Here is a 23,012-nt window from a genome sequence, read left to right as displayed (position 1 = left end):
CCAATCCTTTAATGACTATGTCTGTCTGCGTGCATTTGGGGGAAGGAGGGGTCAGATAGCCAGATGAATTTTAACAGAAGGTCTTTGTGTAAAATATATGGACATTAAGAAAGAAATATCTTTTAAATCAGTTTTGAAGAAAAATGTGAAGTTACAGGGCAGAAAAAAAAGACTATAGCAGTATTTTATTCTGTATCATGGTCACTTTGTAGTATATACTCAGAGGCTGATGGTTCAGACCTATTTCCATTTTTCAAAGCTATTTCTGGTTAAATTTTATTTGAAAGAGGTTGTTCAACTGCATATGTAAGACTAAATACATTTGGAAAGGCTGAATTATGAGGAATTCTGTTTGCTGTACTTCATCACGTGTAGAGGTTATTTGGAGTTGTAGGGTGTAAAAATTCAGCAGTTTAATATTATTTCTTAGTTCTTTATTTCTCGAGCACCAAAATAAGAAGGCATAATCCTTCATTTAAGCAAACTGAATAGAGGTGGTAATTGGAGACTTGAGGATTTAGGATCTGTTACATTACAAATGAATTTATAATTTATTCTCCTAGTCTGTGATAACCTAACCAGCTGCCAGCACTTGAAAGTTCTGCACACTTGTGATTTTTTCAGTTCCATCCTGCTAAAACATGGAGCAGGGTTTTAATTGCCTTCTGTGAAGAATTCTGCCAATAGGAAAATGGAGCCTCATTCCTTCATCTGCAGCCAGAAACTCCTTACTTTGGTAGCTCTGAAGTTTGTACAGGTTTTCGACCTACCTTAAATACATTTGCTTTAGCTCTTTAATGTCTAAAAAAATTAACACATACTTGAAGACTGCTTTTCTCTCCATTGACAAAGGAGTTTGGCTATCATGCTTATAGTTTCTGTACTTTCTAACAATTGTTAAATATGTAATGCTGCACCATTTATCTGCCTGCATGTGTGCACAACTTGTAAATAATTTATTGTTTTACTTTACCACTTGGCTTCTTCACATAACTCTAAAATGAGGAAGATAAAATTCTTCTAAATTATTCATTCACTGGGAAATTGGAACAACTGGTAGAAGTTAAGCACCAAAAATGGTTCCCCTTTTCTCTGTGGGAATCAAAGCAGTGAATGCAGCTGGATAACAGCAAGGGAGCTAAATGGGCAAGACAATCATAGAATAATTTAGATTGGAAAGGGCCTCTTTGGGGTCATCTAGTCCCACCACCTGCTCAAAGCCAATCTACTTATTATGGATATGCTCAGTTGAGTCCCAGGATGGAGATGTTCCAGGAATCTCCGGTGTCCTTGGATACATGGGACCTGTTGCCTGCCTGGCTGGTGGAATTTGGTGGCAGCCTGCGCTCTTAAAAATTTTCCCACTGGTTAAAATCTTTCCAGCAAAGCACACAACCGCTCCGGTGCTGTTGTGGCACAGCTTATTTCTTGAGCAAAAAATTTCCTGCTCACTCTAAATGGAACTTTAATAGATCAAAACACAGTGACTTTATGAAGGCTTCTAGGCTTACTACTTAAAATAATCTGGTTTTGTTAATTTTCATACTAGCCAGTTGTTTCTTTTAGTTATTTGCTTGGTTTTGTTTTGTTTTGCCACATCTATGTACTGTACATTGTAGTAGTTTTCCCAGATTGGTTTTAAATGTTTGAAGACAATTAAATGGTTGTATATGGGGAAATGCTATATTATAAGTATCCAGCACAGCAACAAAGTCCAAGCGTGTAGCTGCAAAGCAGAGTGCTCTACCACTCAAGTCTGATGCAGAAATGGTTTAATAAGGAGCTATATAAACTCTATACAGTTAAGCTCATATTCTGCAAAGTTTCTGCACTCAGTAACAATGTTTTCCTTGATATAACTTTGGTTTGATTTGGATGTATTTGGATTTGGAAGCAGCTGGGAAATTCTAAAATGTTTGTTTATTGTGTACCTTTAACATGAACTGCAGCATCTGTGCATTTGCTGTTTCATTTTCCTACCTGATTCTGACTCCAAGGATATATCTGGAAGTCCCATATGTTCTTCTGATGGGGAAGGTTGATATGCGTGATCCTTTCCAGATGCGCTGCCTGCATGTAAGGGTTCAAAATTAAAAATATCCCGTGCAGACCTGTGCATTACTAATAGAGGCACCATGTGCTGTGGCCTCTGCACATCACAAAACTTAGCAAAGATTGCTTCTGTGACCAAGTCTCTGATTTACGTTTGATTGCTAAATGAAAGGACCAGTTCCCGAGACGAGCCTGTCCTCGTGTTTGGAGTTCCACTGCAGACTGTTGACAACCCTGCTCTACCAACTGCTGTGTCACATAGGTGAAACACCAGAGGTTGGTTGGAGGGCAAAGCAGTTTTTCTGTGGGGAGGGTGGGATGTGTGTGTAGACTAAAACCATACACAGTTTAAATGCACAGGGACAGTATATAGGCCATGGTGGATGGAGTGGTGAGAGTGGGATCAGAATGGTCACCTGGAAGAGATGCCAGCTTTCTGGAGCAGATCACCCTCCTCAAAGATCCCAACTGCTTCATCCCTGAGACCAAGTCCCCTGTATTAGTCTTTTAGTGTGAGCGTTGTTGCTGCTGCTTTCTGAATAGTTACACTTTCAGTGTCATCATCGTCTTCCTCAGACAAACTGGGATCGATCAAATCAGTTTAAGATGAAGAGTGACGCAATGGCGTAATGATTTTAAGTGTCACACTTTTCAGAAACATGTCCTTGATGGATGGCGGAGCATGCCTGTGTATCATTTCTTCTGCATGGGGACAAACAAAAACTGCTGGCACAGCGCTATCTTTAACTGGTGAGTGAGAAGCACCATTTAGATTGTCTGGAAAAAAATAATCTGTGAATCCAAATGTAACAAATGAGACCAAAATCTGAGAGGAAGGAAAGGGCTACTGACTGCAATTGACCTTTGGTTGTACAGCTCTACAGCTGTGGGGAACTGCATTTTGTACTCTGTAGGCTCTATTCACATGAGAGAATATGCAAGAAAATATTTTTGCTCAGATATAATTTTTTTATGTAATGTTTTGGCTTTTTTTTTCTCGGTAGCTTCCACACTAATGATGTTATTTCCTTCAGTGTTTTCATGCAATGAGACTATGTCAAGAGGAGCCATGATTTCATCACTGCCTATTTCTACTTCATATATTTAATTCACAAAATCTTCAGTATCTTTCAACATGTTTTGATGTAATAATTCATTTGGAGACTGTAACTCCAATGATGCATTTGCCCGTTGTGCCTTTATTGGAGCTCTGAGTGTATAGCCATACATAGTAATCAGTAATACTATTTTATTAAATCACGTGAAGATTTTTGCTGAAGAATCCAAAAGAGACAAGCACAGCTTGCAGTACTCGTTTCAGGAAATAATCATTAACCAATATGCCCAACCTGGAAAACAATAGGTATTTGTTATTTCATCAGCTTTCCACATACCACATTTTGTGCCAAGGTTATTGACTTTAACCAGGAGCCACATCGTGTGTCCCTGTCCTGGTTGTCCTACCTGGAACATATCCATGTATAATTCACAGTGCAAGTGCCCACACCAGGGAAGCAAGAGGGGGAGGTTAGTGGGAGAGGGAATCCTCCCTTTGGCAGCAGTACAGGGTCCGGTCAAACAGAGTGCCTGTGTGATTGTGGCTGTTTTTAGTGTTGGTGCTTGCTGATAAGATGCTATAGATGGAATGAGTTTATCGGTCTTTCTAAGAGTTACAGCCAAGTATCGTACAGCATTTGTTTTACTTTTTCAGAAGGAAATTGTCATTTGATTCTCAGTTGTCAAAGAGCTTTTCATTTTTAAACTTAAATGCGGACTTGCCCTTCACAGTTCCAGATGGCATAAAGACCCCTGGTGTCTCTCTCACTGTGTGTTTAGCTCTATTTGTTTGAATGTCTTTAATTATGATTGTATAATTAAAATGTCAACTAGAACTGACAAGCGGATAAGCAGAATGAGGCAAACTAACTCTGAACAGAGTAAAACTTTGACTGTCTAGTAAACCACCAGTAGCACCCTTCATTCCAGTTCAGCTAAATGTATTTTCTGTACAAAGGGAAAATCCTGTTTTTCTGGAAGCCTACATGAACAGTCATTGAAATCAGCAGTTCACTAATTCTTTACGAAAATCTTGTTCTTTCTCCAAATTGTTAGATGGTTTATCACTCTTGCCATCCCTATGGCCATTTCAGAAAGTTGCAATAGAAAACCTACTGAGCTGTATCCTAACAGTGGCCTGAGAAAAATCGTATTAGGTTTTTACAGCCTAGGGATTTTTATAGCATTTCTAAAAGGTCCCTAAAAGGTATTACTTATAGCTGCATACTAGCTTTGTGAAGTATTAATAGCACCATTTCTTTTGTGCTGAGTGGATTACTGCCATATAAATTTGTAATCGGTGTAACAGTGCATGCAGAAGAATTTCAAAGCAGCTACTCAACTGAAAACTCTTTTTGCTTTATTAATACCCCATTCATGGAGAGACTAAAGAGGGAGGATTGTGAAATGTAGAAAAGAATTAAAGTCTGACAGGGAAGAGGTGAGAGCTGAGCACAGGATCCCTTGGGTCCAAAGCACATGGCAACAGAGAACTTTTTTTAGAGGAAGGAAATTACAGTATCAGAGACTGAAGGCTCTAAGGGTGTTTCTGGCCTGTGGTAGCACAGCAAGACAACCTCACCTATTTATGTAGGTGCACAGCAGTCATTTCTCACTGTACACACTAGATTATTGAGAACACTATAAACTATAGCCAGGGTCCACCCCTTCTGGGAGCTGGCTAGATGCATAGATCCAGCAGTGGTCTATACCATATTCCACACACGGTAAATGTCAAAAGTCATCATCTTCAGGAAAAGACCTTTTGAAAATCACCCATCTCATCATAGATTTTGCAGTGTCCTGAACCTCAGCAATGTCAGCCTTTCTGAGCAATTGAGAAACATGTTCCTAAGCAGTACAAGAGGTCGCTCTATCTCCTGCAGAGAAATGAAAGTGCAGGTTTCATTAGTGAGCTGATCACTAATCTCAAATGTGGCAGACCTGGCTGGGGAAAGCAGCAGTATCTGGCCAGAGGGTAAATGCATACAACCCCCTTTTCCCTCTCTATGCTTCCGCCAGAAATCAACCCAACGGGGAAATACTGTGTACCTGCTACAGTTGTTAAACGATACAAGGTTTGAACAAGAACCCTCTTTTAAGCATAATTAAAGTATTCCTAAATTCCAGCAAAAGTTCTTTAAACATCAAATTTTGGCTTTCTCTTCGCCATCTGATTCTGCACAGAGCTGTTTGCTGGAAGGTCAGTCAATGTTGTTGACTGCATGTATTATTCATTTGAATATGTTCATATATATTTATATAGATATGTATATACACACATATTAGATGCAGATGATTTTTGAACAGAGCTTCCACTAGCTTAACTTAATGTATAAAGGCAACTTCTTACCTTCAGCCCCTTGGTTTTATTATATATATAATTATTATTATTATTGACTATAGGCGTAGCTGGCATGTGATGGGAATGACCACTGTGCCCCAGGGTGTATGGGCTGGGAATGGCCAATGTGCCTAAAACTGTAGTGTCTTTACAGGACATTGTCAGTAAAGCTGTATTTGATAAACCATTTTAAGCTACATCTTTTCTTTGCCATTGTTTTATCTGGTTTACGTCAGCAGCCTCCCCTTGCTGTGATTCTGTGGTGTACAGGCACAGCTGTGCAGTGACATCAAAGGTCTCCCATCACTTTCTTTCTCCTTCTTTTTGCCACAAAAATCCCCTCTCTATGGGCCCACTGCCTGCCGGGGTCATCTCCCTCCCTTGCGTTATGCTCGCAGCAGCAGCAGCAGTTGGGGACTGAACACAGAGCTGAGCCGGTGCGGATGGGTGAAAGCACGGGCCCGTATCAAGCATAGGACAGAAGGAATTCCCAGGAGCTTCCGAATTTGAACAGATTCCTGTTCTTCACATGCCTCCACTCCTGACCAAAAAGGTGAGCCTTGTACCTCGGACAAATCTGCTCAACCCCGACCTGTACTTGTCATTTGCCAGGTCCTTTTACCTAATAGAATTTAAGTGAATGAGTGAACTGGTGGTGGCAGTTGCTTAATTAACTCCAGTAGCACGGTAACCTTTACCTGCAGCTTTGGATTAGCACCAGGCACTAATCAGGCTTTTCCCATGTTTGTCCTTCCTGGTCTTCACCAGCATAAGTGCAGTTTCCTTGCTCTTTCCCAGAACGTCTCTGAAGTTTTGATATTGATTGCTAGTCACCTTCAAAAGTGAAAGGACTTACATTAAAGGACAAACTAGAAGAGCTGTCTTCTTAAATGTTAAACTGCACTTTGCTTGGCTGGTCATAAAAAGCCATTCTCTGCTAGTTATTTGTCTGTGATTTTCTGAGTATTTTCTGTTGCTAATGGTGGAGGAACTCATTCTTTTAGAGAGGGGTCAAATTTATTTCTAACCCTCAGGAAATTCAGACATGCAATATAAGATTACTTAAATTGGAGGGACAGATGTTAGGCTTTACAAGTTTTTCGTTATCTTGACAATTTAATCTTAACACTACTAGAATATTGAAACCCTAATTTTATATCTTGTGAGGGTTTTTTTTGTTTCTTATTGTACATTTAAATTATGAAACACTCTGCATTGATCTTAGGACTTATTTTAGTTTAAATTTTTTTTTTTTGAGAGATTGCTTTAAAGAAAGACTGGCAGCTCTGGTTCAGCAGCATAATGTGCAAGTATAAATAGAATGCAAGCTGTCCGTTTATCTCAGTCCTGATCTACTTATATTCATCTCATGCTTATTACAATCGTGGCTTGATTCTGATCAGATACATCCAGTTAGGATTAAGCTTGGACAACTAACCTAATTCACTCATGTAACTTAATTCAGGGTTTCTGTGTAGATTTCTCATAAAACCAAATAATTCTTTTAACTCCTAACCTTTAATAAATTAATATAAAAATATTGAGAATATGTATCACTGTCTATGCTTTTGGGAGATTCTGAGTTAGTTTGTAATAGCTTTTATGTTTGCCGGGAGATATCTCCATTCATATCTATTTCTGAGATTTCTCTCCACTCCAGCTTCTCCTTATATGTCATGGTATTTTGTTAAATGTAATTTCAGCTCACAGATTCTCTAGATTACACTATGGGAGCTCTTTCTAAATTTTTTGTTAGAGAGAATGTTCTGATAGAGTAACCTGAAACTGAAATATAAGAACACCTACCCTGTTCTAACAAGCATAAAAATAACACAGGCAAAAGATGTACCTAAACTTTATATTCATCTCATCCACATTGGAAAAGGAAGATTGATTATTTTCTTGTATTTCAAGAATACTAGAATATTCACTGAATAATAATTTATTTCTTAGGTTTTCAGGCAGGTTTTCCCTCAGCATTTTACCTCAACAGGAGCCCTGTGGAATTTGTGGATATAAAAATATCAAGTTCTGTGTCTCTAATGTCTCCACTACCCTTTCTTTTTCATTTAAATTCAGCTTCTAGTTGATTCTTTACTGTTTTAGCCTAGTGACTAGCCTCTGGCATGGATTAATTTTTTTCAACTTGTTTTTGATTTTAAAAATTAACACAAGCATAATACTTGCCATAATTCAACATTTGCGTATAGCTACAAGAAATCTCAGGACTAAGCATAACAACAATCAGTGTTACTTAGTTATGGTATACGGGTATGAAACTCTATAAAACAGATAACATTTCAGATTAGAAGTAGTTTGTACATTATATTTTTAATGTGTGCAAAATGGTCATTTTGTTCAATAAGGTAGTGAGTCAAATTTAGCTTTCTGTTTGTACTACTGCTCTCAACAAAATAAATATGTGTGCAGAGATAGTTGATGAAGCATGCTTTAAATGGAGAAATCTAAACAACATTTCACTTTCCTTCCCCCTCATTTCATTTCCACTGTTCTTGTGAATGTGCTGATGCTGAAAGATACATATGCACTTGGACCTTTTAGAAAAGACTATGAGATTTAGCTTGTATGTACCCTTATATCTGTTTTTTAGAAACTGTTGCAAGAAACAGTAATTTCTGAGCTCTATGTGTGTGTGTTAGGTTCAATTCCCTATATAATTTTCATAGTCTTTTATATTCTTCTTGTGAGATCTCTCTTGCAGTGAGTCCTTTGGGTTTTTATTGGGGATGCGATGGCACCTCTGATACTGAAGTTTCTCTGCAGAAGCTCCTCCCTGCAGGCACTCCAGGGGAAAAGACAGGAGAAGTGGTAGATACAGATCTCACAGGTGAATTCCTGTGAGGTGTGTGCATGGTAGGATCTCAAAGTACCAGGCGTTAGAGATGCTGTGTTTTCTTGTCCATAAGATACACTCTTTTCCCTGAAAAACATGATCTACAATTAAAGAGAAATGGCAACGCCAGTGGCTGGTGCGTATGAATATGGAGTATGAATATGAATATGAAGATTAACTTGTTTTGAGGAGTGGAAGAAACACAGGAAAAACACCAGAGCAGTGTTGATTCTGCTACCAGAGCCTCCTCCACTGTACAGTTGGGAGGGATACATGGTCCTATAATGTGAACATTTTAGCACTGCATTGAATGTGAGGATGTAAGGAAGGGCCTGTAAATAATTGTTAGGGTTTGGAGGAGTAATAACGGTAGGGCGTTTGAAATGTCCCATAAAGGATAAGGCTCCTATCCAAACAAAAAGATGAAGGGAATGATGAGGACACACAAGAAAATGGGTGATGAAAGTGATGGCAGCTTAATTTAGTGACTCCCAAGAAACGTGAAGTTATTGTACTAAAATATTATGAGATTCCCCAGACTCGAAAGAAGAATCAGAGAGAGTATACAGCCATCAGTCAGTGTGGCTGCTTCTGTTATCAATCTGCAACACTGCGCCTGTGGTCAGAAACAGACCTGGAAATGAAGCATGAGAAAAGTAAGCCCTGTTACGTTGCCACAATTTTGTTGGTTCCATCAGACAGTTTGTAGTCATTTAAAGATAATCATGGAGGTGTTACCCATTGAATGTTACTGTTTATGTGATGTGAAAGAAGAGATGGGTGCAGTCTAGTTGGTCTTGCCAACTAACACTCAGAGAATGTTACTGTCTTTGCAGTACAGAGCAGAGGAGAGAATTCCTTCTAATAGGAGCTTTTGTTATAGTAATGCCAACGGCAAGGGAAAATATTCAGATTATTTTCCCGGAGATAGAGGCTGCTGCTGTTTGGAAAACACTGCATTACACCATCTGTTTCCTTCTGATTGTGCACCACCATAGGCATTGTTGTGATTAATTTCTTTGCTTCTAGGCACAAATTTGAGTGCTTGAAAGAAGATTAAAAGCTTGTTTTGCAGACGGGGATGTAGCTAATGGCTAGCTTTCAGTAGGATTGTGTGCACTTAATAACTTTACAACTCAAGTCATCAATCTTCTGCGTGCACTTGATACATGAAGAAAGCAAGAGGAACGTCCTTTTGCTTCATTGTAATAATCCTCTGCACAAATTGTTGGTGAGATTTCCACCATGTGCCACTAGTGTCCCCACATGCTCAAAACACCGCTGAGACAAACAGTCACTTTTCTACCTGGTGGCTCAGCTGCTGGAAGAAGATGTGTAGTATCATCAGCGTCCCACTTGGTTGTCAGATGGGGTCCTTTGGTCATGAGGCTGGTGTGCTCCTAAAGTCCCCAAGAAGTAGTAGCCTGCCAGGCAGGAGGAAAGCCCTGATGGTTGGCAATCTGCCACAGCTGTCTCCTGGTCACATTCAGTGCCTCCGCTTGGAAACTTGGCAGCAAGGAGCAGGTTGCTGTGTTGTCTCTGCAGATGTTATTGTTCCCCTGTATTTGACCAAAATCACTGCTTCTGCCCCCCAGTGACAAGCAGCACAAGAAAATATGGACTGTTGTCTAATATGAATGCTGTGCCTTATTTCAGTTCCTCTTCTGTTTGAACCCTGAATATATAATACAGTGGCAGTGTGTAGCATAGTGTTTTTCCACCACTAAGCTGTTCCCTTCCTTCCTTCCTTCCTTCAGTTTGGTAGGCCTTTGATCCAGGTAATGATGCAGTATGCAGTGGTCCATCTGCTTAGTATAATGAATTTGGAAAAAAAGTCCTATTTGTATGAAATGCATCAGTTTGTATTTATTTTGATACCTTTTTTGGTCATCACATTTCAAGATTTGCTTAACCAACTTGATCTCTTTCTATGACCATGTGACCCTCCTTCTTGATGCGGGGAAGGCTGTGGACGTTGTCTACCTGGACTTTGGTAAGGCCTTTGACACCGTTCCCCACAGCGTTCTCCTGGAGAAGCTGGCAAATCATGGCATAGACAAGCGTACTCTTCACTGGGTAAAAAACTGGCTGGATGGCCGTGCCCAGAGAGTTGTAATTAATGGGGTGAAATCCAGTTGGCGGCCGGTCACCAGTGGTGTCCCTCAGGGCTCAGTTTTGGGGCCGGTCTTGTTTAATGTCTTTATTGATGATCTGGATAAGGGGATTGAGTGCACCCTCAGTAAGTTTGCAGATGACACCAAACTAGGTGGGAGTGTTGATCTGCTGGAGGGTCGGCAGGCTCTACAGAGGGACCTGGACAGGTTGGACCAATGGGCCAAGGCCAATGGGATGAGGTTTAATAAGGCCAAGTGCCGGGTCCTGCATTTTGGTCACAACAACCCCAGGCAACGCTACAGGCTTGGGGAAGAGTGGCTGGAAAGCTGCCCAGCAGAAAAGGACCTGGGGGTGTTGGTGGACAGCCGGCTTAACATGAGCCAGCAGTGTGCCCAGGTGGCCAAGAAGGCCAACGGCATCCTGGCCTGTGTCAGGAATAGCGTGGCCAGCAGGAGTAGGGAGGTGATCGTGCCTCTGTACTCAGCGCTGGTGAGGCCTCACCTCGAGTACTGTGTTCAGTTCTGGGCCCCTCACTACAGGAAGGACACTGAGCTGCTGGAGCGTGTCCAGAGGAGAGCCACCAAGCTGGTGAGGGGTCTAGAGAGCAAGTCCTATGAGGAGAGGCTGAGGGAACTGGGCATGTTTAGTTTGGAGAAGAGGAGGCTGAGGGGAGACCTCATTGCCCTCTACAACTACCTGAAAGGAGGGTGTAGAGAGGTGGGTGTTGGCCTCTTCTCCCAAGTGAATAATGACAGGACCAGAGGAAATGGTCTGAAGTTGCAGCAGGGGAGGTTTAGATTAGGTATTAGGAAGAATTACTTTACTGAGAGAGTGGTCAGGCACTGGAACAGCCTGCCCAGGGAAGTGGTGGAGTTGCCATCCCTGGAGGTATTTAAGAAACGTGTAGACATGGCTCTTCAGGGCATGCTCTAGTGCCCGAGATTGTTGGTTTGTGTCTCTTTGGGGGTGGGGTGTGGTTGTGGGTGTTTGTTTTGGTTTGATTTTGGTGTTGGTGTTCTGGGATTTTTTGGGTGTGGGGGTTTTTTGTTTGGGTTTTGTTTGTTTGTTTGTTTTTTGTTGGTTGGACTTGATGATCTCAAAGGTCCCATCCAACCAAAAATATTCTGTGATTCTGTGATTCTGTGATTGTCACATTTGCCCGTGATTTCATTTGAAAGTCAAACATTTTCCAGCTAAAACTGTAGTGATTCTCCTGTGTTAGCAAGGTATATTCAAGCTAGTATTTTGTAATAAGTTAGTTAATATTTACTTCGGTGTGACTTTACTAAAAGTTACCTGTTTTAATTTGCTTTTCAGAGTAATGATAGTTGTTGGTACACCGTATTTCAAAACACTTCTTCAGTTTGATGTGCACAATGGTATAAATTGGGGTTGTGGTGGATCGGTGGCCATACAGGACATAGTTAAACAGAACTGAGAGGAAAACGTTGACTGCCAAGTAAAGCAGCATTATCAATTTCCTCTCTCCTGCATTGAAAAAGACAGGGGGAACAGACAGTGTAGGGTTTCCTGATACATTTTAAGAAAGCCTGGGATTCATTTCCCCTCCCTTCCTTCCTATTAGTTGTTTGTTAACTCCCAGGAAGATTCACGTTTTTCTTGAGACCTCTCTGCTTGCATATTCTGGAAACGGGCTTTGCCTTTGAGGGACTTGGTCCTCACTTCTCTGCAAATTCAGGGGGAGGAAGAGGAGGTGGATTGACGGTGAGAGTCTGACTTAGGGAAACGAACTGAAGGGGAGTTTCTAATTGACAACATTGTATTGACAACAGTATTTTCTTTCGATCTGCTGGCCCCTGAGGGATACAGGGTGCTTCAGACACAGGAGTAGGGAAATACAGCAAGTGTCAGCGTGAGATTCCTGCCCTTGGAGTGCTGAGTTGTGAACTTACGAGCAAGACTGTAAACTTATAAGAAAGATCTTCAACTTGCCCTTCTTCAGGAGAACCGTTGGATGTCTCTTTGCAACGACTGAACACCCCTCATGTTAAGGAGAAGGATGTGAAGGCGGAGGCGATAGTACCAGCTACTTGGGGTGAGCAGCGGCATCGGATCACCGTGTGCAGTTGGAGTGCACTAACAAACTGGACGTTTTGCAGGGGCTTTTATTCATCGGAAACAGCACAGGGCTGTCAGTTTGGCTACAGTTATTTTGGATGAAACACTGAATAACAGACCGTTTCACCCCTTTTTTTTTTTTCAAAATTTCATCTGCTAGTCTGACTGGCTTATGTGAGAAGCTGTGCCTTCATGCTAGCCACACTGACAGCAGACTGAAGGCTGTGGCAAGATGTCCTGCCTGCTGGGTGCAGAGTGCTAGGAACCGAGAGGGTCTCGCAGTTTCGTGCAGGAACTGTCTTGGCATTTTCCATCCCTTAAGTACAACTGATTTTTCTTTTTTTTTTTTTTTTTTATGTAGTAAAACCAAGTATTGGTTTTTCAGGAAAAGCAGATATAATACAAATAACCGAACTGTACCCACTTCCAGTTCTTTAAATCTGCTTTTTTTTTCATCTTTTTTGGTAGTCTGAATTTGACAAAGAAATTTTATGTTCCATTGACATTTTAAAACAAAGTCAGAGTATCTTTCAGTGTGTTAGAAGAGTGTAATTCTGAAGAGCTGATTTTTTATTTCCTTTGGTGAATAACTTGGTGAAGATACAGGGATACACATCAATGTCTCAACGCCGCCTTTTAAGGGACGGACATTTTAGGATCCCACCAAGAATCATCCAGATTCTACGTGGCAGACGACACTCACGAAATAACCCACGCCAAATATGCTCTGGTGAGATGAACGTATAGGTGGTCCTATAGTGTGTTTTATATCTACATAGAATGTTTGCATTTAAATTTGAGCAGCGTGCGAGGTGAATATGAGCAGTAAGTAGCCTAGTATTGGCATTACGGATTTTCTCAACTCTGATGATTCTTACAGGAACAAGTATTTTTTCTCAAAGCATACTCACGTAGGGATCCAGGAACACTTTATATATATATCTTTATATATCTTTATCCATATTAGATATTACTCATAGATAGTGATTACTCTGTCACCAGTACTTACTGGAGAAAAACATTTTATCTTGTTTTTCCTTACTCTTCCAGGTATGTGATAATATCTAACAAACACAGATTTGAATGCTTTATACCAACTCTCCTTCGATAGTCTAGAAGAACTTCACTGAGTGCTCTGTTCTTAAAAAATATAACTAATTGCACCAAAAAATTATTTTTAACTGTACTCAAAAAATCAGGAAGCCTCTGATCTTTAAGTGAAATGTACTAAATTTAGGACTCGCTGCCATTTATTCAATCTCAAAGTCTGTTTCATCACTATGTAGTGTAATAGTATGTTAGTGTGACTGATAATTTTATAATGTTTTTGTTTAGTAAAGCTATATTTTATTGGGTTTTTTCCCCTGAAATAGGTTAACCCTGCCTGGCTGAGATAAGATTTTGGCTGAAACAGATTTTTTCAATAATAAATCCTTTCTGGTTTTATATGCACACTGACCTGTTATGGTTTTAAAAAAATAGGACTTTTTTGTGTTTCTTTCAAAACTGATTTGGAGCATATGAAATTGAAATCAACATAAGTTAAACTACCTTTATAGGAAAATATAGAATTTTCAAGGCCTTTCAATATTCCTTTATTTAATGTTGATACTCCTAGAAACAAAATAGGAAGAGAAAAATCCCTCTCTGGTGGCTCCTTTTGCTCACACTTTTATTTGTATTGTGCTCACTAAATCTTTTGTCATCTGTTTGGAATGAAAATTGTAAGGTTTTGGTAACTTCTGAAATGTAAAGATTTCACCTTTCCTGACTTGTCAGTTCTGGGCATTCATGAAGCCAAGGTTTGGTACCTTTGGGAGTGCTAACTAATAAATTATTAAGATCTAACAATTAATTCCATTCAGCTCAGACTAGAAAAAGATTTTATGTTAATTGCTGGTAATGACAGTAAAGAAAAATCAGAAAAAAATGAGTTGTATTTTAAACATATGGGATGCAGTTTTACAAAGCAAAGCAAAATTTCAGTCTTACCTTCCTTTAGGATTCAACCTTCACTTGGTAGTAATCACACTGCAGTCAACTTCTAAGTGTAGCCATAAAAGTTACCTCTTGCACCAATTATTTTATAACATTTATGTACTTCTGAGTTTCAGGCACCTGCTGGCCATTCATGAGTGGATTGGAGCTAATCCCAACTAGAGGCAGAGCCTTGACTGCATAAGAGAAAAACTCAAATTTAATACATTGAACACATTCTAACACAGATAATTTTCCTCATTTTAGCCTAATTTCCTTCAGACTCAGACCCTTAGTAAAAATCTTGTATGCTATACAATCATCTCTTACTTGCAAGCTCCTTTCACTATATATAGGTGTGTGTAGTCAGAAAAATGTATGTTTCTGTAGGAAGCTGTCTGTCTTCTCTCCCACCCATCTTTATTATTATTCCCAAGCTCCTTTTGATTGTGTTACAGCCTTTTCTGTTTGAAGTCTTCAAGTATGCAAAAATTCTGTTTCCTTTCCTTCCTGTTACCCATTTTATGTTGACAGTAGGAAAGCAATTATATGCCTCTAATGTTAGCCTTGTATATCCAGTAAGAATTATTCCATTGTTTTGGTCAAAGCCGCTTTACAGCCTTTTGGACTGATAAGAGTTTCCCCGCCTTCCTGGTGGCAGACCTCAATTAGCATTCAGTGGCACTTGCAGACCAAAAGTTGCACAGAAGGTGGATCAAGGGATTAGATTGTGGAAGAGGAAAGGTACTGCAGCCTGGGAACATTTCTGTCCTGTAGGTACACCGGGTAAAATTAAAATTTCGGCAAGCATGTATTTCCAAAGTAAATGTGCTTGTGATTCTGTGAATCCCATGATGTATGCATCTCTCTTCTCCTTGTGACAAAATTAAGCCACTTGGTTCTGTTGCCCCAAGTCTCATAGGGCTTTGTTCTCTCTTCATTAACATCTCTAGAAAGTCATGAGAGCAGGTTTGATCACTGTCACTTCACCCTTTGCCTTCATGTAAAAAAAAACCCTATAAAAATCTTTACGTGAACAATAGATGTCCTAGTTTATATATTGATTTTGCATTACCTTATTTACCTTAGTAAGGCAAGCTGGGCTGGCTTCCAGAGTCTTCATGCTTCATCAAATCCATCTCTGTTTTGTTTTCATTTTAACAAAGCAGACTTTATTTACTTATAGCTTGTGGACAGTTGGATCTGTTCTCCTTGGCCTAATCCTGCCTGCGCTGCTCTCCGTAGGTGTCTTTTACTCAGGGTGGGCTGTGTTGCCTTTAGCCCCCCTCGCTGTGGTTGAGCCCTGGCTCTAGTGACGCTTGCTCTTTGGAATGCAGAGGTTTGGGACTGGGTGCCCTGTGGCCTCTACTGCCTGGGCAGTCAGGGCCCAGGCTGGTATGGCCAGGCTCATGTGAGACAGAAGGGCATCATGGTTTCTCCATCTGTCCCTGACTGTACATCTTCTGCGTGCTTCTGCATCTCCGACTCCAGGCAAGTGGGATGGCAGTTGTAGAGTTTGTGGAGGATTTCAGCCCTGGAAAGCCATGGCTTCAAGCTGTCTTCTGTTGGGACACCTGTCTCCCATCAGCAGGGGAGATATTCCACAGTGCTGACCTGCTGTGGCCCTTTGTGATGGGCTTCCTGGCGTGGTGCTTGTGGACCATGCTTTGAGATTCTCCCTCTTCTCGCTCCTTCTCTAAGCAAACAGGAACAGTAGGTCAGCTTGAGCTGAGAGCTGTAAAACAAGTCTGGCAAGTGGAGACTGGAGACACATCCGTCTTCAGTCTGTGCTGCGCTTGGTATGGACGAGGAGTATCTTTGGAGGCATCCTGTAGTCTGCATCTTTTCACACTGGATTCAGGTTAGTTTTCTGATGAAGGCAACTGAAGTTGTGAGGCGATTTGCTTTCGTGTGTATGCTCTAGGCGTGTAATGAATGGATGGATGAAGAGACCGTCCGTGTCCCACGTCCTTCCAATCCAATCCAAAGGAGTTCTGGGACGAGGTACAGTGAGGCAGCGCTGTAATGTGGGTGTATAATACTAATGGGCATCTGTAGTGAAAGAGTCAGACCAAGCTTGGTTAATCCACAGCCTGGGTAATCCACTACAAATAGTGAAGAGGAGTCTAGAGGAAGAGCACTCTTACATCTTCTGTGTCAGCCGAGGGGATGGAGATGTCGTGCTTCTTTTCCCAGAGTTGTGTGAGTATTTCTGTTGGATGTTGGGCTTTCTTGTGTGGGAAGAGGGTGTTAACTCACAGGTAGGATAGGAAAATGCATGGATGCAGGAAATGTCAGACTGAATACATAAATGTAGCAGGCATACTTAAGTACTGAAGGCTTCAACATAACCAAAGCCTGCTTGGAGCCTGTGTAAACACTGGGATTTCTGGTCAGGTTAAAGCCTCCCACTACAACTTTATTACCATTGGTCCCCATGCCAGGTAGGTCCAGGCACGTAAGGCTGTGTTTACCGTTGCTGCTTTCACACCTTCGTTTGCTGGCTGGATAAAAGTGTTGAAAAGGGATTTATTTGAGATTCGGAGTTTCCATGCTTGAGACTTCCATTACTTGCCCTGCTGGCAATGCCTTGGTACACTTTCCAACAGCAATCTGGAGAAGAGAGTTGGGTGTGAATCCACAGCAGAGGTGGTAAACTGTACCAAAATATTAAAACTATGAGTTAGCAATTCAATACAACTAGTTTCAGATAGCGTTATGAGTGTCTGAGTGAAAAACAGTTTTGCTTTGCCTTGTTAAAGCCTAGCATGAGTGAAAATATGCTTAGGGCTTGAGCCTATAGCCTAGATATACTGTATCAGACACTGGGTATATCGGCAGTCTGTAAATATTCAGGGTGGGGACATGAGGGGAGAACACTATAATTAAAGAGATAATTACAAGAACAATGGCAGTACTGGAGGAAAATATATTTGTAAAGTCATCTTGTGCCACCTGTTGCATTTATGGAACAAAGTTCAATTAATATGAAAGCTCTTACCTTCTCGGGGTAGTTTGTTCTGAGCAGAGGAAGGGCAAAGAGGACGTTTTTCATCTCTGACTATGAATCAGAGAGGCATTTCTGTAGCAGAAATGAAGAGCTATTTTTTTTTCTCAGAATGGTGTTCGTGGCTGGATTTTGTAGCGCAGGGTAAGTTGGCTTAAATTTATAATAACTGCCAGATCTTGTAAATGTAAACAGACTGTATGCTGCTAAGTCAGGGGTGGGTAAGCTGTGTGGCTTGGGTCTGTGTTCTTTGAAGCATTTTGAACTCCTTGTTTTACATGTGCCAAAAAAGCATGTGTTTCAAGAGTCTTACTACTATAAATTTTGCTAGCTCATTGATTCTTAAAAATACACTTTGTTCACAGAATGCACGCTGTTGGGAGAGTCTGGTGCGTGGTAATGTTTAGGTTTTATTATAAATCCCCTTTTCTGAAGGAAGTAAAATATTAGATATTTTAGTGTCTAAATATTCATATAAGGTTTTTATAGAACTTTCTTTCCTCTCAGATATCATCCCCTTTCACAACTTGCTACCATTTAATATCTGTGAGGTGTTTAAATTAAATGATTTATTGGGCTCAGCCAAGTTACTCAGTGAAGAGTAATCACATCAACAAAAACAGTCACAGCTGTCAGAAAAGTTTCCAGGCAGTAAGTCCATCAAGAATGAGCTATTTCTTCCCTCAGAAATTAGTTTCAGAGCATCATCACGCAATTTTATAGGGCAGTTTCTGCTGCTGGAATGTGTTCAGTATATGTTTTCTGATAAAGAGATTGTGACTGTTCAGAGATACCAATTCAGTGACACTGGCAAATGTTTTTCTTCCTTCATTTAGGTAGCTGTATTGACTTGTCCTATAAAACTAAATATAGCCTCCTATTTAGCCTCATTTTTAAAATGTTTTTTTTTCTGAAATTTTTAATTTAGCTTTTTTTTAGTTTTAAAATTTTTATTCTTTGTGTTAAAAAGTAAAAGTGAAGAAAAGGCATGATTTGAGGAGTGTATTTTACAATCATGTTATGCTGTGATAGAAAGAAGAAATATCTAAAATGGATGACGTTATCAGCAGATTTCTGAATGGTCCCACTCAAGGTCCCTGAAATTGCTAATTATTTCCCATTTCTTGTGTTAAAAAGTGATTTGAATTCCTTTTCAAACAACATAAAATCATACTATTCTAAATTACAATGTTATAAAAGTTAATATTTTAAAATTTTTGGTCCCTTAGTTTTTGGGGAAAAATGTTATTTCTCCAGCTATGTGCATAATAATGAAGGAATACATAGGCTCTCAGATACTGATGTACAGACTACCACTATTATTCCTCTGGATGATGGTTCCTCCAAGAAACCAAGGGCTTTTAAAAATCTTTCCAATTAGAGAGACACACACACAAACAGAGAATTAAGGGCAATACAAGACCTTGCCTCTAGGCTCCTGTTCCAACAGGAGCTCTGAACTCCTTGAACCTTCTCCCTTGCCCCTTGCACCTCCCCAGCCTCTGCCTATGATTTTCTTTTTGTCCCCGTTTGCTAAGATTTAAGCTGCCAATGAGTCTTCTTCCAAGGAACAGACCTTTTCTAAGGGTTGTTGTTGTGTGACATTAGTGGTTACACATGTGAATAGTGAAAAAAAAATGTCAAAAATTATCGTGTTACTTCAGTACGTGTAAAATGAATCCTCAGAAAATCTGACTGTGCCTGTGACTCTTGAAATGGGGAAAAAATGGTTTCCTGACCATTAGTGTTATTTTAAAAGCCTATTTAGTTAGAGACACTAGCATTTATGGTATTAATGCCATAATATGCAGTGAGTTAGTAGGAATTTATATTTTTCCTGCTTTCATGGCCACTGAAGAGTATGTGCCTTTATGAGGAAAGGAGATTGGAAAAAATAATCCAATAGTGAAAAAAAGAACTTACACTTTCCCTGATGAATAAGCAGAGATAGTTTGCTTCAGTCATTTAGAGTAAAATTGACTTGCTGTTTTATAGCATGCTTTTGCTTTTCCATATGGAGAACTGTCAACAAGAAGGTATTTACTCTCTGGGCAGAACCAGTCCTGGTCTGGTAAAGTTACCAGAATGTAACTTTATTTACTCCCTTTATCTTCTTCATTGTTCTTTCAAGACGTTTCCAATCTCATGTGCTGTTGCAAGTACTGAAGTCATGCTTAATAAGATGGCCTGAACTACTTCCTTGTAGTGTTTAACAAAATCTCACATGATCCTCAGATTAACCTCAAAGGTTAAGCTAACCTGAAAAAGTTGAACATACACGGCCTCACGGTAAAGCACGCTAAGTTAAAAGGATCAAAGTTTATTGTAAGATTTCCAGCACTTCCTAATTGAAGCTAGCTCTTGTATTTATTTATTTATTTATTTTATTTTATTTTATTTCAGAGCCACTACATCTTCTTCCAAAGCAGGAAGCGAAGATCAACGCAACTTTTATGTGTTTCATTTCTTGCTCCGTGTTTTAAAATAACCAAAACCAAAAGAGATCCTATTTTAGTCGGTGGTTAATCCAACCTCACACACAACTTGTGTTTCTTCCACTTTGACTTGAGTATGGCATGAAACCTTCCTCAGCCTTGTTGGTTGGTCCTTTTTCTGAAAATAATGGACAAGGCCTGCTTTCCTTTTGGAGTGAGGCTAACTGGAGGACCCTATGGGAATCTTCTGTAGGGGCTTCTCCTCAGGCGGAAAAAATGTGAGATCAGCAGGCAGTGAGTCTCATCCTCATCTAATTATTTTAAACAGACTTACATTTATTTCTCATTTCAAAGTTTCTAGTCAATTTTGGAACTTTTGTAGAGGCCACAAAAAATGAGTCCAGGGAGCAAATTAGAAGAGGATGTTGAAGGACTCAGTGGGAGTAGCTTGCAGTTGTCTTTTAGTAAGTAGTTGTGTTCACTTAACAAACATGTAGCAGTTGGCAGGGCAGTTGGGAGAGAATGACCCTATAATTTCAGATGTGAGTGGTTAGTCAAGATTATACTTTTAAAAATTGTGACTAGTACAATTCAGGTGACAATTTATCTTAGAGTTGCCCTGGATTATAAGAACTCTTGTGATTTGTGAATTACCTACAGTGATCTTAATCTGGATGAGGCTGTATTCTAAAAATTGTCATGGGTTTCAGATGGACCGTCATAACGTGGTTGCTTAGTTGTATTAGTCTTGAGTAATTCTCTGAATGAGTCCATCTTTTGATTTACTTCTCTGAGAAATCACTTTAGAAGTCTCCATAGTATGTGACATATAGTTTATATGAATATATGTCAGAGGGTTAGTTGAAGAACTTGTTTCTGTGTGTGCTTTGGGTTTTGGGGAAGGAGCTACTTGCTTTTCAGGCTTTTATTTGAAAGAAAGATGCAATCTGTATTTCCCTCCTTTTCTTCTTCTAGGTGAAAGTCATAAGCTTTCATGAAACACAGGCAACTTGTTTCATGCAGTGAGTCTTTGGAGCAGAATTACTCTTTAATTCCTAAGCCTTTGTGATTAAAAAATAAGTGTTTTCTCTGTTTTAGCCAAACTTTTATTAATTCTTACCCTCTTTGGTGTATTCAAAAGGTGTATATGAGAAAATGGGTAGGGATCAGTAGGTCAGTTATTTTTAAAGAGAGCTGACGTGAAACAAAGAATTCAAGATACTGCCTCTATCCTTTTAGATTAGAGAAGCTTTACCTTTTCAATATTGCATGTCATAGCTGGTCTTCTGAAACAGAAACTCAAAACATGTCCTTATTGGGAGCGCAAAACCACACAGCTCTCCTTCAGCTCACTAACTCTCTAACCACCTAAACCTCTAGGACTCCAGTAATGTGTTCAGACATTTTAACTGGACTGTACATCTGGGACACAGATAATGTTTTGCTGTCTGTCTCTGTGTCATCTACCATGATGGCTATCAAAGATTGTTTAAGGACCTCAGGTGGAAGTACAGGTGGTGTCTGCTACCTTCTTCAGTGTAAACTTTTCCCCTTTTAGTTGATAACATTTGACCTTGGTTCCTTCTCTGTTTTTTTCTGACTTCCAGCTATTGAAAATTATGTTATTTGTCTGCAAGGTAAGTTGTAATAATAATTTTTGCAGATGTTGTCATGTGAATTTAAAGAGTTATTTTAGGGATAGATTCCTTCAAGAAAAAAAATCAGGCTACTGACTATTCTGAGTGTTTTCCTTTGTAATTAGAGTAATGATAGAGTGCTAACTTCATATTTCATTAAAAGATACCTCCTTTGACCAAATGAAGTATATACATTGCTTGTGGCAAAATCTTGTAATGCTTCACCAGTAAAACAGTTTGTAGACACAACAGAATGCCTGATGGCAGAAAAGGCATCAGAGAAGTAAAATATAGATTTAGTCATCTTTTAGCTCAAGCAGCAAGACAAAATGTGTATTTAAGGTCGCCTAAGGGGAGATTGCTATTTTTTTCCGAGTGTGGCTGGAACTTTTAAGATTTATGTTGTCAAAGGGACTAGTATTGTTTGCAGTGTGAGACAGGAGCTGCTTTGGCACAGGTGACTGCCTGTACAGTGCTACTTTAGCAGCGTAAGAGCCACTGAGGCTCAAAGTCCCAGAGTGATCTAAATGGAAGTTGGGTACATCAGCAGAGAGAGTCCTCACGTGGTCCTTTGGGTCCCTAAGTATCACTGCTTATATATAAAAAACTATATAGTTTTCACTATACTCACAGTGCCAAAAAATATCCTTCTAGGAATGCCAGATTTGCCACCCTAAATTGCAGTGGCATCCTTATGTGAGGAGATCCTCTGCTTATGTCCTGTGAGGCATCCCGGTCTGGTTAGCATGCTCCGAGTGTGAGTGACGTGCACCTGCAGTTCAGCATGAAACCAACCTCTGCTCTCATTTTCACTGAAAGCATTAGAGGATGTTTGATGGTACCCACCTTTAGTATTTAGAGCTTAAAAAAATAAGTCCTAGAGGCCCCAAACAAAGCCCATTTTCTTGCCAAAAGAGGAACTTGGGGTTTTGGTCTGGGTCTTGGAATTTCTTTCTGTATTAAACTGTCTAAATACAGATCAGATACTGTATGCAGAGAACTTCAGATGTGTTGGAAGAATTTCTAATGAACCTTCAGGTTTTGAGGTGTTAGGAGGTTGTTTTGGGGATCATGCTCTTAGACTTGGGTATCAGCTTTCTCCTTGAAGGTACTAAGCCACTGTTTGGCAGTGAATCTAGTTTACTGCCTAAATAACTGGAATTTGTCTGGGGGGTTGAGGATAAATCTCTTACAGTCGCAAGAGTTATGGATCCTCCACCCAGTATTTTCCACTCTGACATGCTTTCAGCAGAAAAAAGAGAAAAGGTATTCCCAAGCGCATCTTATCAGATGGGTTTTCAGCCATTCACCCAGTTTCAGGTCACTTAAGTTTAGCTCCCTTCAGTGTTCTGAAGTAACCCAGCATATTTTTCAGGAACAGGGAGTCATAAACAGAGTCATAACAACTGTTTTCCACATTAGATTGCTTCCTTCTCTCAATTACGAAAGCCTATTA

The 23,012-nt window shown here is 40.0% G+C and overlaps 1 protein-coding gene across 5 annotated transcripts in view; it reads left to right on the top strand.

Annotated features, from left to right (window-relative positions):
• MCF2L (MCF.2 cell line derived transforming sequence like) overlaps positions 1–23,012 on the top strand; it is a 158,943-nt gene that overhangs the window by 40,565 nt on the left and 95,366 nt on the right. Inside the window, exon 1 of one of the 5 annotated variants that reach the window (XM_074155785.1) lies at positions 12,971–13,230. The exons of the other annotated variants lie outside the window; for them this stretch is intronic. Coding sequence (XP_074011886.1) covers positions 13,119–13,230 — 112 coding nt within the window. The 5' untranslated portion in view covers positions 12,971–13,118. Of the gene's footprint in view, positions 1–12,970; positions 13,231–23,012 lie in introns of those variants that run through there. 5 annotated transcript variants of the gene reach the window in all.

Source organism: Numenius arquata, chromosome 1 (genome assembly GCF_964106895.1).
Source record: "Numenius arquata chromosome 1, bNumArq3.hap1.1, whole genome shotgun sequence".
Lineage (NCBI taxonomy): Eukaryota > Metazoa > Chordata > Aves > Charadriiformes > Scolopacidae > Numenius > Numenius arquata.
Note: the sequence above shows the minus strand (reverse complement) of the source record. Positions and strands in the feature narration are given on the sequence as shown.